The sequence below is a fragment of the Leptinotarsa decemlineata genome, unplaced genomic scaffold, assembly GCF_025532065.1.
Source record: "Leptinotarsa decemlineata unplaced genomic scaffold, Ldec_3_MD MMD2_tig00026307_RagTag_RagTag, whole genome shotgun sequence".
Taxonomy (NCBI): domain Eukaryota; kingdom Metazoa; phylum Arthropoda; class Insecta; order Coleoptera; family Chrysomelidae; genus Leptinotarsa; species Leptinotarsa decemlineata.
Window position 1 is genome coordinate 13,547,032 of NW_027412681.1, and position 16,905 is coordinate 13,563,936.

The 16,905-nt window shown below is 32.9% G+C and overlaps 1 protein-coding gene across 1 annotated transcript; it reads left to right on the top strand.

The window, feature by feature from the left end:
* Positions 1-8,601: 8,601 nt before the first annotated feature.
* Positions 8,602-16,564, top strand: LOC111504840 (MYG1 protein). The gene is made up of 6 exons (XM_023159548.2): positions 8,602-8,740; positions 8,816-8,975; positions 9,020-9,159; positions 13,114-13,444; positions 14,490-14,731; positions 14,843-16,564. Exons 1-6 carry the CDS (start codon positions 8,661-8,663, stop codon positions 15,018-15,020), a joined length of 1,131 nt encoding a protein of 376 aa, XP_023015316.2. The 5' UTR covers positions 8,602-8,660; the 3' UTR covers positions 15,021-16,564.
* The last annotated feature ends 341 nt before the right edge of the window (positions 16,565-16,905 follow it).

The window sequence follows — 16,905 nt, forward strand, 5'->3', positions numbered from 1 at the left end:
CATGATTATTTTCAATCTTCTAATTGTTATAAAACCTAGCTTTGCAAACTATGACTACATTATACCAATGTTATTGCATTCATTATCCAATATGATATGTCTAATCACTGCTGCTAGTCTTTGTACTCAAAAAGAATAATGCTGACTCAAAAGGGGGTATACAGCTGAGTAAAAAGGGGTATGATGACTAATGGTGTTGTTGCGCAGAATAAGAAATCGTTTTCGATTATCTCTTTCTCTGCAGTTTTCAATGAAAAACAGGCAACTAGATAATACCAGAGTTCAGAAGCCCTGTATTAATGATTCAAAACTAGAACACTAACTTTCAACTCACTTCAGCTTTTGGTTAGTGTATATCATGTAGGAATGAAGATGGACATATTCATGATAATTTGAAGTTACTTATATATACTCTCTTTTTTTTTCAATCACCCCAGCCAACATAATTACATATAGGATATGTGTTGGAAATGCAATGAGGGCAGTGCAAAGGTGTAATTACAATAAGCCTGAGTTACTTCTAAACGTTATATTGAACATATCAATAATTTATATATATTATGATGAACTTGTATCTGACAGTCATTCATATACATACAAAATGTCAAACAATAATTGAAAATAAATGATTGATGTACAATACAGGGTGTGTTGCATTTTCAATTACCAACACCCCCACTAAAATGCGGTTGAACATCAATATTCATTTTCTCTAAACATATATCATGTTTTCGTCTGAATAAGGGTTTCGTTAAAATATCAGCAGCCATGTCTTCCGTTCCAATATACTCTATATCTATATATCCGTCATGTAGTTTTTGTCTGACAAAATGATGGCGAATATCAATGTGCTTAGATCTTGCACGGTAACCATCGCTGGTTGCTAGATTTATTGCACTCTTGTTATCACAATATATCAAAAGTGGTTTCTTGAGTGCTTCTGGCCAAAATTCCTCTTCGAACTGCTTCAACCAGAGAGCTTCTTGCGTAGCTGCTGACAAAGCCATATATTCGGCCTCAGTTGTCGATAACGCAACAGTATGCTGTCTTTTACAATTCCATGAAATCGGCCCTCCTTGTAGCAGAAATACATATCCAGTACACGATCGTCTATTGTCAACATCGCTTGCCCAATCAGCATCACAATATCCTTTTAGTCTGGAATCAGAATTCTTTGTGTATACCAATTTAGCATACATCGTTCCTTTCAGGTATCGCAAAATTCTTTTTACTGCTGTCCAATGAGCCTTGCCGTAATTTTTGTTGAATTGACTAACAGTATTAACAGCATAAGTGATGTCTGGTCTGGTTCCTTGTGAAGCATATAAAATACTACCAATGACTTCCTGATACGGTATTTTAGTCATTTCTTCTTTTTCTTTTTCATTCTTTGGAGACATTTCTTGAGATAATATTTGATTTGGGTCCGCTGGAGTCAGAGCGGGTTTGCAATCTGCCATGTTGAACTTTTCCAATAAAGTTTTAATGTATGTTTCCTGGTCTAGATATATTTCACCTTTATCTCGATTTCTAGTAATTCTGAGTCCAATACAGGTCTTCGCTTCACCCAAATCTTTCATCTTGAATCTTCTTTTCAAGTCTTCCTTTAAATTTTCGGTTGCATTTTTGTTGTTGGAAAATATTAATAAATCATCCACGTATACTGCTACCAACATAATATTCTGCTCCTCAGTATGATAGTATATACATGGGTCATTTATTGATTGCTGCAATCCAATATCCTTCAAAGCAGCACTGAGTTTTTTATTCCATTGACGACTTGCCTGTTTTAAACCATAAATGGCCTTTTTCAAGCGATAAACTTTGTTTCCTTGATAAAATTCGTCTGGTGGTTGTAAATATACTTCTTCTTCAAGGTCTCCTTGCAAGAAAGCGGTAACTGCGTCCATCTGCTCTATATCCAGATCAAATTTGGCTGCTAGAGCTATCAAATACCTGACTGAATTGTAACGAACTACTGGGCTAAAAGTTTCAGTGTAGTCAACCCCTTTCTTCTGAGAATAACCTTTGACTACCAGGCGAGATTTATATCTGATGACCCTGCCGGTTTCATCTCTTTTTGTTTTGAAAACCCATTTACAATTTATAGGTTTTTTTCCAGGAGGTAAGTCAACGAGAGTCCATGTGTCATTTGCTAGTAAAGAATCATATTCTTCCTGCATTGCAGCTATCCACTGATCACAATCTGGACTGCTCATCGCCGCATCAATATCTGTAGGATCACCTATTTCACCAGAAGTCTGAGTCAGATAAAGAAAGTAATCATCCATTTTCTTCTCCTTCCTTAGTCTTTCAGATTTTCTCGTGGTACTAATATTTTCTATAATTTTATCTGATGCAAAAGGTTCTGGTTCTTCTTCATCATTTTTCTCATCACTTCTAGTAGTTTCTGGACTTTCCCTGGTTTCACAGTTAGCTGAATTTTCCTCATCAAAAATACCCCCCACTGTTTGGGTATTTTTCGAAATGCTTTCAATTTCAGAATGATTATCCAATTTCTTTTTCAAATGCGAGTCATTTTCAATGAAATGAACATCACGACTTTTAATGAGCTTATTCGAATTTGGCCTTATGAAGCGATATCCTTTGGTTTCATCGCAGTAGCCCACAAAAATCAATTCTTCAGATTTCGAATCCCATTTGCGACGATTTGCTTTTGGTACGTGAACCATTGCTTTACAACCAAAGATTCTGATGTGTTGCAGGTTGGGTTTCTTTCCAGTCCACATTTCTTCAGGTGTTTTCTTCATCGGTTCTAATGCTTTGCACGGAGATCGATTGATGAGGTAAACTGATGTAGCCACAGCTTCTGCCCAAAATTTTTTCTCCAAATTCGAATCAAACAGCATACACCTTGTTTTTTCACAAATTGTACGGTTCATGCGTTCTGCTATCCCATTTTGCTGTGGAGTATAGGGACAAGTTGTTTGATGCCTGATTCCACATTCTCTGAGATAGTTTTCAAAATCTCGATTGCAGTACTCTGTACCGTTATCTGTCCGCAAAATTTTGATGCGATTTCCAGTTTCATTTTCTACCATATTTTTGAAATCTCTAAAAGTATCTTTAACATCTGTTTTAGATTTTAGAAAATATACAAAAACTTTCCGAGTGTAGTCGTCAATTAATGTGAAAAAATATTTTGCTCCTCCCAAAGATTCATTTTCTGTTGGACCAGATAAATCGGAGTGAATTAGTTCTAACACTTGATTTGCTCTAGTGCCAATATGGTTGAATGGAAGTCGGCATTGTTTACCTTTTAAGCACGGAATACAATTCTCACAATTTTCTTGTTTGACGAACTGAATACCTTCAACAATTCCATTTTTCATGGTATTCAGATCTTTCATATTTATATGACCGAGTCTGCGATGCCAGAGGTAACTGTCACCCTCTGTAGATGCAATTAAAATTTTATTTGTACATTCAGTCTCAACATCCAGTATATACATTCCATTCATATATGATGCTGTTGCTATGGTTTCACTATTATCGACAATTTGACAGTTCTCTTTATTAAATGTCACATGAAAACCATTTTGTACAATTTGACTGACAGCCAACAAATTTGTTGTCAGATCAGGAACAAGCAATACATTTTTTACAGTTAAGTCTTTTATTATACCTTCAACTTTGATTTGCAAATGTATTTCACCTTCTGCTTTCACTTCAACCTTTGAATTATTGGCTACAACAATTTCTTTTATTTCGGATTCTCTCAAATTCGTGAGCAAGTCCTCGCGCATTGTCATATGAGCCGTAGCTCCCGAGTCAATAAACCAGTCATCCGTATTTTTAATATTCACAGCAAAACCCGCACAAAATCCAACGTGATTGTTCTTAATTTTATTGTCACTAGTAGTTTTGCTAGGTCTTACATCCTTTTTATTTTTGTAGTTTTTATTTTGAAAATCTTTCTTTTTATAACAATCATTTGCTTTATGTCCGTATAAGTTACACTCATAACATCTAGGTCCTTTATTTTTATCCTTCTTGTCTTTGAACTGTCTGTTACCATAAAACGCACTTTCGCCTTTAGTGTTTGAACTTTTAACATCTTGCAACAACTTTGTTTTAATACTGTCTCCTGTAATGGTTACGCCTGAACTTTCGATGCCCATTATCATCGGCTTATATTCTTCCGGTAAACCTGCCAACAAAAGAGTTCCTAACCATTCTTCAGATATATTGAAACCTATGCCTCTCAGTTTGTGTGCAGTACCAATAACTTTGTTTACGTAATCATCAACATTATTGCAGTTCTCGAGTCTGGTTGTAATTAAAGTTCTCAATAATCCAACTCTCCTTGTTAATCCTGAATCTTCAAAAGTTGCCTTCAGTTTGTCCCAAACAGCCTTTGCTGTCGGTGCATCTTGGATATGAACATAATTGATGGGATCAATTAGCAAAATTATTTTAGATTTGGCTTTAGTGATCTTTTTTTCATCTTTCTCTGTACCTGTGACGCACTCCCAGAGTTCTTCATGTTCGAGATAAGTTTGAACTGCGAACCGCCAAGTATTGTAGTTATCTCGACCAGTGAGCTTTTCAATGGAAGATCCAAAACCATTACTTGAACTCATATTGATAAATTCAATGATGCAACATTCACTTATTGACAGATTACAACTTTTACTTTGTTGCCTGGGCCCATAACCTGTTGGAAATGCAATGAGGGCAGTGCAAAGGTGTAATTACAATAAGCCTGAGTTACTTCTAAACGTTATATTGAACATATCAATAATTTATATATATTATGATGAACTTGTATCTGACAGTCATTCATATACATACAAAATGTCAAACAATAATTGAAAATAAATGATTGATGTACAATACAGGGTGTGTTGCATTTTCAATTACCAACAATATGTCCTTGGGATATCACGATGTACTTTCATCATACTCATAATTGTACCATGGAAATATCAAATTGTGATGTCAGTGAAACATTGCGCTTTGATGTCAATGAAATAAGTGTTATATAAAATTGAGAAATCATCTAATCTGTAATATTATCACAACATCCTAGTTGTGATATCACATCAACTTTCTGTATGGATGTCTCTTCGATATTTAATTGAGTGAATTAACATTGGAATTTAAATAATACTCAAGCTCAAACACCAAAAATTAATTTAATGCACACACTCTTTGTCAATTTCACAATTGAAGAGCCAGCATTTTTGGCAACATTTTCATGGAGTTCAATAAGATATTCTGGTGTATGAACTAATAAATTATTGTATAAGTAGTAAGTTTTTTTAAGCTCAAATAAAAACTCCAAATCTAATGAAAATATTTAATTTTCACACATAAGAATAGTAAAGCAAAAATACAATATAATATACAGTTCTCCAATGAGCATGAAAGAAATCCTTCCCCTTCCAAAATGAAATAATGAAAACCCTCTTTAAAAAATGTACTCACAGTGCAATATTTCAATTTACTCAGAATATAATAAACTCGATGGAAAGAAAATATTCAGCATTTGGGTTGTTTTTAGATCTGTGAATGACATTTGACTGCTTGAATTACTAGATACTTATAAAAAAACTATAACTGTATGGTATACCTAACAGATCACCAACAAATAGTAACTATTAACAAACAATGGTCGAATATATAAATCTGAGAATACTGCAGTCAAAGTCGGAGCACCCCAAGGAAGCATTGCGGGTCCCTTATTATTTATTATCTCCATGAACAATTTATGTTATCATTCAAACACGGAAAAACCAATTACAGTCTTCGCTAATGACACCAATTTATTAATAGGCAGTGAGAAACATATCCCGAAGTAGTAAAAACAGGTATGGAAATGTTTGATGATACAAAAGAATGTTTCACTGGGAATATGTTAATTTTGAAGGAATCTAAAACTAATCTCATACTCTTCAGAACTAATCAATTACAGATAAAACGACTACAAAATTTGAATATTGTAAACATTTTGATAAAATATGCAGAAGACATCAAGTTTCTAGGACTCCGTATTGATGCATTCTTGAAATGGAACAAACATATTGATTATACAGCTATCAAATTGAGCAAAATTTCATATGGACTAAGGGTGGTTCACAAATATCTCGATAAAGAATCAGTGAAAATTTTATAATTTGCCAATTTTGACTCTGTACATATGGAATCATATTTTGGGTAAGTAATAATAATACCAATAAAATATTTGGAAAGGTCTATCAGAATGATGAATAATTTGAAGTATTATCAATCATGTAGATATGTTTTCAAGAATAATGGATAATGACGATATACTCCCTTTATATTAATGAATGCTTAATATTTCTATTGAAGAATTGACATCTGTTCTTTAACAATATTATTCAATATTTCTACAGAAATAAGAATTTATTTCGTGCTTCCTCTACATAAGTAACTATAACTGAAAAAACTCCTCATTACATATCAATGAAGCTGTATAATAAATTGCCTAATCGAATCAAGGATTTGAGGGTCATAAATGAATCTAAGAAAGAAATAAAAAGAATTTTAATAAATTTAGAACCATATAGTGTGATTATTGGAAGCAAACAAAATTATAGAAATGTATATAGTTACGACATCATTTCATTCTATGTAGTCTGTGTACAAGCTGTAATAGTTGGCATATTTTTAAAATGAAGATTATTATTAATTTGAAAAAATGCGTTCTGTATAAAATGGGAGAACGATATCTGCCACCATCTCCTGATATAGCAGACATTTGATTTTCAAAACTATCCGAACATTCTTTCTTTCAACATTAGTCCATCAGAAAAGGCACAGGTTCGATTGCTCTACGTTTTATGAGCCCAACTTTCAAACCTCTGTTATAAAATTATTTATAATTATCCAAAGCTTGGTTTTCATTTTTGATTCCTCATCTCGAATTTTTATGACTTACTTTTTTAAAATAAATGATTCAGCTATACTAACCCCTGTTACTTGTGAGGCACTGTTTGGAACCTTTGGTGTAGTAATGAATATTACCGGAGTTTTTTTCCATTACCAAACCGTTATTTTAACACCTCGACACGTGTTTCGATCACCAAGTCATCATCTTCAAGAGGAAGATCAAACTGATCTTGGAAAGAAATGTTTTGTCTTTCTACTCTTCATCTTTATACAACACATGTGGGAATTTTCCAATGTTTATATGAAAGTAGTTGTTTTGAGAGGACTCCAGTCCTCTCCAGTCCAGTTCCAGTTTGTGTCTAAAAGTTACTTCTTTGCATGATCTATATACACATCTTTGTAAAGAGTTCATTTTGCAGCTCCTCTCCACATTTTTCTGGAGAGAGGGAGGCTAGATGGACTGGATATAGACCTGTGCATATTGCCCATTGCAAAAATCAATTTAATGCAGAGTATAACAGACTGCTGGTTGACACTGGAAGTCACAGCATTCTGGGAATGACCTCTGACTTTATGCCTCCAACTATCAACTACAAACTGCCTTATAAAGTACTGTTCCCGAGTAGAGAGGACTGAATCCTGGAGAAGGAAATATTAAAAGCAGATAGTTGTTGGTTCACATGTGGATAAAAAATACCTCCCGGTTCTGGTTCAGGTGTATTCAGTCGCAGACACAGGAACCTATGCGACTGTATTTCAAGCGAACATTTACGCTATTGAATTGTGTGCGGAGAGATTGGAAGAATCCAACATCATACACAAGTCAATAAAAATATTCTCGGACAGTCAAACGGCTCTTGGCTTCTACGAAGCAACGTCTAAATTGATAGCAAATTGACAAAAACGACTCTTTTATATAGAAAGACTGGTCTGGATTCGTGGCCATACTGGCAATGAGGCAATGAGGCTGCTGACTCTCTTGAAAAGGAGGGTGCTGCAAACAGCGTCATCGGACCAGAACCTTTCATTTGCATCATTTTAGGCTGGATGGCAAGAAGATTTATGGACTTCTGGCAGAATATTGCAGGATTGGCTAACTCCAAGGCGTTTATTCACCCTTCGAAACTTGATACCAAACGGTTGTTGGACTACAATAGGGATGAACTACGATGTCTTACATGCTTTCTTACAGGTCACTGTCATTTGAATCATCATATGCAGAGACTCGGACTGTCGAATAATGAAATGGCAGACCACATACTTTGTGCGTGCCCCGAATCAGGTTTTTAGAGTTCGGAAGAGCCATACATTTAACATCTGACTTGAAAGACCACTCACCATACAAACTACTCGGCTTCGTTAAGAAGCTGGGTTTATTTGGTCGAGGGTGAATAGGTGTGAGCCACAATAAACCCTTGCGGGTTGCAGTGGAGGGTCGAATAGACCTACTCATTTTGGACCTAACCTAACCTTATTTTGAATTCAATTGCTTTCTTCTTTTTATTTTTCAAGATTCCCACATTTCCTTTGTTTAACAAAGGAGAAATAGAAAGTCAAAACCTTTCTTTCCCAAAAACGAATCTCTTCCAAAGATTTACCCCTTCGTTATTGTTTCGAAAAACAGAGGACATAAATACAATGACATTGAATATGCATTAATTTTATCAATGGAAAACGCTATTTCATTCGCCGGTGTCCTGGTTTTTCTGTTTTTTTATCTGATATTTATGTTTCATGTTTCATGATATATATGTGACAGTTCATGTAAGTGCGGAAGTGAGGTTATGATATCAAAAGAATTCATGGCATTGAGCGGCAAAATTCTCCAAATATCTTCTTATACGATTTCAGCTGTGTGGAAAGGGTACGAACGGAAGTTTTATTTGTTACTTGATAGGATATATTTCTTTTTTTAATATCTATGTCAACTTTTTTTTAGTTTCAGTACAATGGCTTCTAATACTAAGAATGCACGTTTGTCCAAAGTTATTGGAACCCATAGTGGAGTTTTTCATTGTGATGAAGCCCTAGCATGCTTCATGCTCAAGCAGCTGCCCGAATACTCTGATGCCAAGATTATAAGGTCTCGCGATCTCAATGTATGTGATCAATCAAATAGTAGTTTATAACTGAAATTTTTAAGATTTTAGAGAAATGTGATATAGTAGTTGATGTAGGTGGAGAATATAATCCGAAAACCCATCAGTATGATCATCACCAAAGGAGTTTCACACATACAATTAGCACTGTTAGACCTGATCTAATCAAGAATAAATTTGTCAAGTAAGTTTCTCCTGAAAATTATTGTTGCTTGATTATTGTTAATATTTTTTATAATTGATAATTTGTCACTTTTCCAATTTGTTAATTGTTACGTGCTATTGACTTCCGAGCAACATCAATCATATGATAACATTAAAATTTTCCCTAAAGGACAAATATTCACTTCATAGGTAATACACGGTAATTCTAATACGAACAAAGTTCTACATAACTCAAACTTTTTTACGATAAAAATATATTAAAATTAGAATGCAGAACTATCTCATTGAAACAAGTTATTTGATTATTTAGGGAAATTAATTTCCACCAACCTCCCCCCCGAGACCTTACCAACTATATGGAATGTATATTCAGTGTTCTTTTTTGTGCTAAAAATCTATATTTACTGTTGAAATTTCAAAATGGATATTGATTGTTGGGAGTTACATTTTCTACTCATGACCTTGGTGAAAAAAAGAAGGCAAGTTCAGGCATTTTGCTGGCATGTTATGCACTTACCCCGTTTTGGTGGGACAAGTGCTTTAGTCACAATCAAAAAGCCTTTTTGACCATATTGCTAATATTTTTTAAAGTTGAGGAAAAAACAGTTGTATATATATTTTTCAAGGTTGAGGAAAAACAGTTGTATATTTGAAAACAGGTGGTTCAGAGGTATCCAGAACAGAAAGAAAAATTAACCCAACATCAGTAGCTGATTTTTGAGGTCTTCTTGGAGTTGAACTTTGCAAACCATACCATGCACTTGCCCCACCTTACCTTACATTGATCTGAAAATATCAAAGAATCGTATTTGCATTTGAGAATAAATCACAATTCAATACTTACCCAATAACAAGTGACTTTGGCATTAGAAATAGAAGAGATTGTTTCAACATTCCTCTCTAGTGTTCATTTGTTGAAATAATGTTCTGTAATAATTATGTTTAATAACTTATCAGAGCAAGTTGGACTCAAATTAGAAGAATTTCTGACATTCAAAACCTTCCATGTCCTCATTAAATCATTACCACAGGTTTTTTCTGTTTTATACTATTTTGGATTGCCCTAAATCAATAAATTAGTTATGCAGTGAAACAATTTACATGGGACCATAGTCAGTACGTAATTTAGTGACAATTCTCCAACTGTTGAAACAGTTCTTAGAGTGAACTAGAAAAAAAATATTTATGATGAGTTTGCCTTACAATAGTCTGTGTTCAGTTGAATTTATACAGGCCTATTCAAATTCGTTTCCGTACATGGGGATCTCGTAAACAATAAGAGATAGAGTGTCTGTCAAATTGTGGCAAAGTTGCGTATTTCAGAGGCCTATTCAATGATGTAAAAAAATCGAATATAGCTCTTCTGGTTTTGGAGGTATTCATGATTATCCAAAAAATCCCAAATTATTTTTTTGCTTATATCTTCTTTATTCGTAGACATATTGAAAATCTGTCCACATTTTGCTATTGGCACTTGATGTGAGCTATCCGAATATGCTCATGAATCTTTTATATAGGGTGTCATCTGACTTGGGTCACCCTCATCTTTGAATTTTTAAATACGGACCTGTATTTTTTTTTTGTAGTTTTTGTATCATCAACGTTCACTCCATACTGAGAAATTAACTTCAATTTCATATTTCAGGATGTTTCGGTAATTGATAACAATTGTGTGATTTAAATTACGGCCCTGGAAATTGGTTGACTGAGTTGAATAAAAACACGATGGCAACTTTCACGTCTACCTAATGTACCGTAGAGTTTTTCAAGAGTTTTTTTCATTTTTAGGTACGTATTCATATTTTTTCCATTGCTCTGAGCTTTTTCTACAATGAACTTCGAATAAGAAAACCTTTTATGATATCTATATCAGCAGAAAAAGAACTGATAGCAATAATAACATCCGAAATGAACACTATAATTCTAACGAAAATTGAAATGAAGTAATTTATATACACAAAAAAATTAATGGCGCAATGAATGTTCGAATTGGAGTCTTGAACTTGGTTTTTCATATTATTTATTGCCCTTAATACACTTATTTGCTGTATTGTTGCGAAATCATTCAAAATCCTCAATCTCGGGTCTTCCACATTTTCTATCTCTCTGCCAGCGTAAATCCTATTTTTCAATGTCCCCCATAGAAAATAGTCCAAATTAGTAAGATCTGGTGATCTTTCAGGCCATCTTATTGGCCCATTATTTGTCTCGAAATGGAAGGACTCCAATTCGAACATTTATTACGCCATTAATTTTTTGTGTAAATAAATTACTTCATTTCAATTTTTATTACAATTATGGTGTTCGTTATGGATGTTATTATTGCTATCATTTCTTTTTGTGCTCATAAAAACACATATAATATATTATTGTTGGAGATATGTTTCAGATAATCATAAAAGGTTTTCTTATTTGAAGTTCATTGTAGAAAACGCTCAGAGCAATGGAAATATGAAAAAATACCTAAAAATGAAAAACAAAACTCTCTAACTCTACGGTACATAGGGAGACGTAAAAGTTGCTATTGTGTTTTTATTTAACTCAGTCAACCAATTTCCAGGGCCGTAATTCAAAAGGGAATAATTCACCCAATTATAATCAAATATTACCGAAACATTCAGGAATATAAAATAAAATTAAATTTCTCAGTATAAAGATACATTTATTTCAAAAATAAAATAAAAACAACAATTAAAATTAATTGGCGCTCCGAGGCGACTTCATTGATTCCAGTGGCGCATTTGCTTTTTCAGCTGCCGGAAAACCCGGAAAAACCTGCAGCACCACATCATCTGAAGATCTTGATCTAACAATGTCCTATCTCTTATAAAACAAAATGTAGGGTGTCTCCAGAGGCTCCAATAAATTCAATGCATTGCCAGAACACTTTGTGACACGACTAACGTCAAACTTAAACCAGTCCGTTTCGTCTTTGACCAAGACGTAATAATGACCAAATTCAACACCAGAACCACAGTGAACAATGACTGCATGAATATTATAATAGTGGTCTGCTAGGTTGAAATGTTCATCTATTTCGAACCTTCCAAAGAGTTTCTTGCTTCCGTTAGAGGTTGAGTCTTGAGTATAAATACAACTATTTGTATAGATACTTTATTTTACTTGTACTAATAAAAAAAAAAAAAAAAAATTAGATTTCACAATTTTAACTAATTTAAGCTACTTGCATATATTATCTGTCACTGTTCTTGCATCTTTTTATTATGTCTACTTAACTTCTAATAACATGTATATACACACTAACTATAGATAAGCACAATTGCTTTATGTTCGGTTCTGACTAGTCTGATAAAGTTTTATACTGTATGTACCACATGTATAAAATCTTTTAATGATGAATAAATTTCTATTCTATTCTATTCTATAAAGTGAACAGCTACGATCCAAAAACTACAACAAAAAATACAGGTCCGTATTTAAAAATTCAAAGATGAGGGTGGCCTGAATGACACCCTATATAAAAGATTCATGAACATATTCGGATAGCTCACATCAAGTGCCAATTGCAAAATATCGACAGATTTTCAACATGTCTGCGAATAAAGAAGATATAGGCAAAAAAATAATATGTGATTTTTTGTTTTTTCTTGTATATCTCCAGAACCCAAAGAGCTATATTCGATTTTTTTACAAAATTGAATAGGTTTCTAAAATACGTAACTTTGCCATAATTTAACCGACACTCCATTTCTTATCGTTTACCAGATCCCCATGTACAGAATAGCCCTGTATAATCACTTTTTACCTTATTCGTTTTTAAATAACTATAATCCATATATTTTATATTTCTTACTTTACAAAATATTGTAATTTTGTATTTTTGTGTATTTTGAAGCTTCAACATATTCTATATCAGTAAATAGTTTTTATGGAAAAACAAATTACAATAATTCTGTCCTAGTTCGTTACAAGTTTAACATTTTTCATATTTTACTTCTGATCGAAATTTCAGATTGAGCTCGGCTGGTTTGATTTATGCCCATTTTGGCTTGGAAGTCTTAGCGAATCTACTAGGAACACATAAAATAGCTGCAACTAGTGAATGTTTGAGGTGTCTCTATGTTTTCATTTACGAGGGATTTGTTGAAGAAATAGATGCAATCGATAATGGTGTACCGATGTACTCTGAGGGTAAAGCAAGTTACAAAATAAGTACGCACCTAAGTGCACGAGTTGGTAGACTAAACCCAAAATGGAATGAACCTGAAGATGAATCAACTGACGAGATTTTCTTTCAAGCAGTAGATTTGGTTGGGAAAGAGTTCACAGAAAGAGTTTTAGAGGTAAGATTGAAAATAATAAATAATACGCAATTTGTTGTTTGAAAAACTATCAGTGGGTATTGAAAAAAATTTACAGATTATTTGGAATTTGTCAATTTTTCATTTAGTAACGGGATTTTAATTCAATATGCTTTTGAAAAACAAACTACAATTTGTCTAGGTTTCGTCAGAGACCCCTTCAGGTCAAAGTAAATTGAGTTTAAAATATTTCAAAATTATTCTTCATACAAAAAAACTATAAAATTGATACAATGATGTCGATTGCTTCAAATTTTCGACTGACTGAAACTCCTGTTACTCCCACGTACTACCTCAGTCGTTAATCCAAAATCTGTTCAGCATGATTTTTAGAGGTCTTATTATGTTAACTTGACAGTCAATTATATAGAATATTATTATATAGAATCTAAAGTCCAGGCAGAAACGAGGTATGCAATGTTGTGAGATAAACGGCGTGACAATAATGATCTTCCTGAATGAGATAAGCTTTGTGAATCATTTCATTTGTTGAGGCAGTTGGGACGTTTTTTAATAACTTTGCGTATTATTGTGAATGAATGAATGAATCTTCAATGAATAGGAAACTTGTTCTAATATACATACACTTGAAAAAAGAAAAAAACAATAGCAAAAAAAGTTATTAATAAAATGTACCTAAGTCGGTAAACATAATTTGATTTATAATTTGTATTTGTAACGTTCAACTGTTCTGTATCATAAAGTTTATAAGCTAATATATTTCACTTTTTGTATAAGTTATTTTCAAAAAGAAACTTATACTGAAGAAGTTTTCCCAAATATATAAGAAATTTTCGTTTGCAAACCTTTAAAAACCTGTCCAGTAAATTTAAATTTTTCTGATATTTTCCAGAATTATGATAAAATAAATAATTTCTGTCATCCAACATCTTGAATCTTTGAAAATAAAAATATTCAGACAATTCAACTGAAACCACTTACTTTCACTGGATTCCTTTATATTTACATATGGTATTGTACATATTGAATTTCAAATAGTGAACTAATTTATTGGAAATAATTTCAGGCTGCCACAGTTTGGTGGCCTGGCAGAGAAATTGTTAGGAAAGCCATCGAAAATAGACATGAAATCGATCAAAGTGGTCAAATAATTTTAATGGAAGAAAGATGCCCTTGGAAGGACCATTTGGCAGTACTAGAAGAAGAAATGGGAATATCTGAAGAAATAAAGTTTGTTATTTTTCATGACAGAGGAGGCTCATGGAGGGTTCAAGCGGTTCCAATTCAACCAGACAGTTTTGTATGCAGGTAAATGAGATTCTCATTTCGTTCAGACTGTTTTATAACTTTGAACAGTACCGAAACAATAAGTTTAATAATTTCGATATTCTCAAAAGTTTACAAGAAATATTTTTGTAGGGTGTTTCTGCATAAAGACTGGAGGGGCGTTAGAGACGAAGAAATGAGTAAAGTGGCTGGAATTGAAGGTTGCATATTTTGTCATGCAACGGGATTCATTGGAGGAAACAAAACCAAACAAGGTGCTCTACAAATGGCTCTCAAGAGTTTATTAGCATCTATTTCAGATAGGGAATAGATAAGTCATTAGTACATTTTTTCATATAACTGGATTAATTAGAAGAAACAAAATCAGAACAAGATGATCCAGTCTGTAAATGATCATCTCAATTTCAATTCATTTCAGATAGGGAGTAGGTTAGGTTGAAAAGTGAATAATGTATTTCAGAGTTCCATGTTTCTAGTAGCATTTCAAATATCATCAGATTGACGACGTCTATTGGTTATAAGGAGGTTAAAACAAACTACTTCTTTTGCTAGGTTGATTGAAGCTGTATTTTATTTTAAAAGGAAATTAAATATGAAACGAAAGTATCATTACCTTACAAATCTAATTTCTATAATACTGTAAACTGTAAACACTATTTCTAAAGTATACACATATGTTCTATGAAAAATAGAGAAGTCTATAATTTCATTTATTATAAGATACAAATATGATTGAAACTTTGTTTTAAACTAATATCATTTTATGAATTATATAATTTAAAAAGATCAGACTACATTGTAATAGAAAACTAGCATATCATACTTTTTGAAGGACATACAATACATATAGAGCTCAAATCAGAAGTTTGAATTCAAGAATTGAAGTTATCAAAATAAATATACAAGATTCAGATATTGATGCATTGCACTTTTTTGAAATATACAGACTTCAAAAAAATGAAATTATTTGAATTCTTTTGAAAAATGTTAGATTGTATGTACCCAATATTTCAAAAGTAATGTAAAAATAATGTCAAAAGGCTGATCTATCCATTCGTCACCATTTTCAATGAAAATAAATTAGAAGAGTTTGTTTTGTTTTGAAGATATTTCGAATAATAATTTCACCACAATAAGAGTCAGAGTCAGAAATGCTTTATTGTCATAAAAGTTTTGGTGTTGTTTAAGAACTAAAATAGTCTGAAACATTAAAATAAAGGTCAAGAATTAAAACAAGATATTAATATGGCTCAAGCACACTTCAAAAAGTCTAAGGGAAAAGTCTGTGATAATTTTTTTTATAAGTTTCAATTATAAGTTGCGAAGTCATCTGAAAGAAATTACTCAATACTATAATAAGTTTTATCTGGCAGAAGTTTTTTTACTCTTTTTCGAAACTGTTTGTAGCAGGTTAACTTTCTGATTGATAAATTTGATAGACCTGCCAAACCAATTTCGAGCAACTTAAATACTCAAATAAAAATACGCATACAAAAAAACCGTTAATAGCCGTGTAATTATACACAGACATCATTTATATTAACACTTTATGAGAAAACATAAAGAAACATACATTAGATAACAAAAAATTTAATGTAACCCAGTATCGTTATTGAGCTGTGCTCCGTTCAAGAAATTTATAAACTTTTCACTTTTAACAACTACATCTTTCAGAGAACTTCTTTTGAAAATTCAACTAGGTTTAGTCCCTTTCACTTGTTTGCATTCTGTTACTAGGTAGATAGGTAGGTGCAGAGTGAGTGGGTCTCTTCGACCCTCCATTAGGAGGGTCGAAGGATTAATTGTGGCTCACACCTATTCAGAATCAACAAATAAATTCAGCTTTTCAACGAAGCCGACTACTTTATTTGGGGTGTGATCTTTCGGGTTCGCAGCGATCCCCATCGGAGCAGCTATATAATTATAATATCCACCATAGGAGCTATACAAATTCTTATAATTGGAAGAAAAGAAAATTTATATGGAATCAACATTTTTCGAAAAATCATAATATCAATTCCAGAAGCCCTATATAGTTGAAAATTATCGATTTTAAATTTCCTTTTAAATTTAAATTTCGATTTAAATTTCCTAGCGCAACGGCTTCGTTTATGTCTGTGATATTGTTTTCTCGACTGATGCAGATTCTGCCTTTGCAGCTCAATAATTTGATGCAGATTCATGCTATCCTGTTG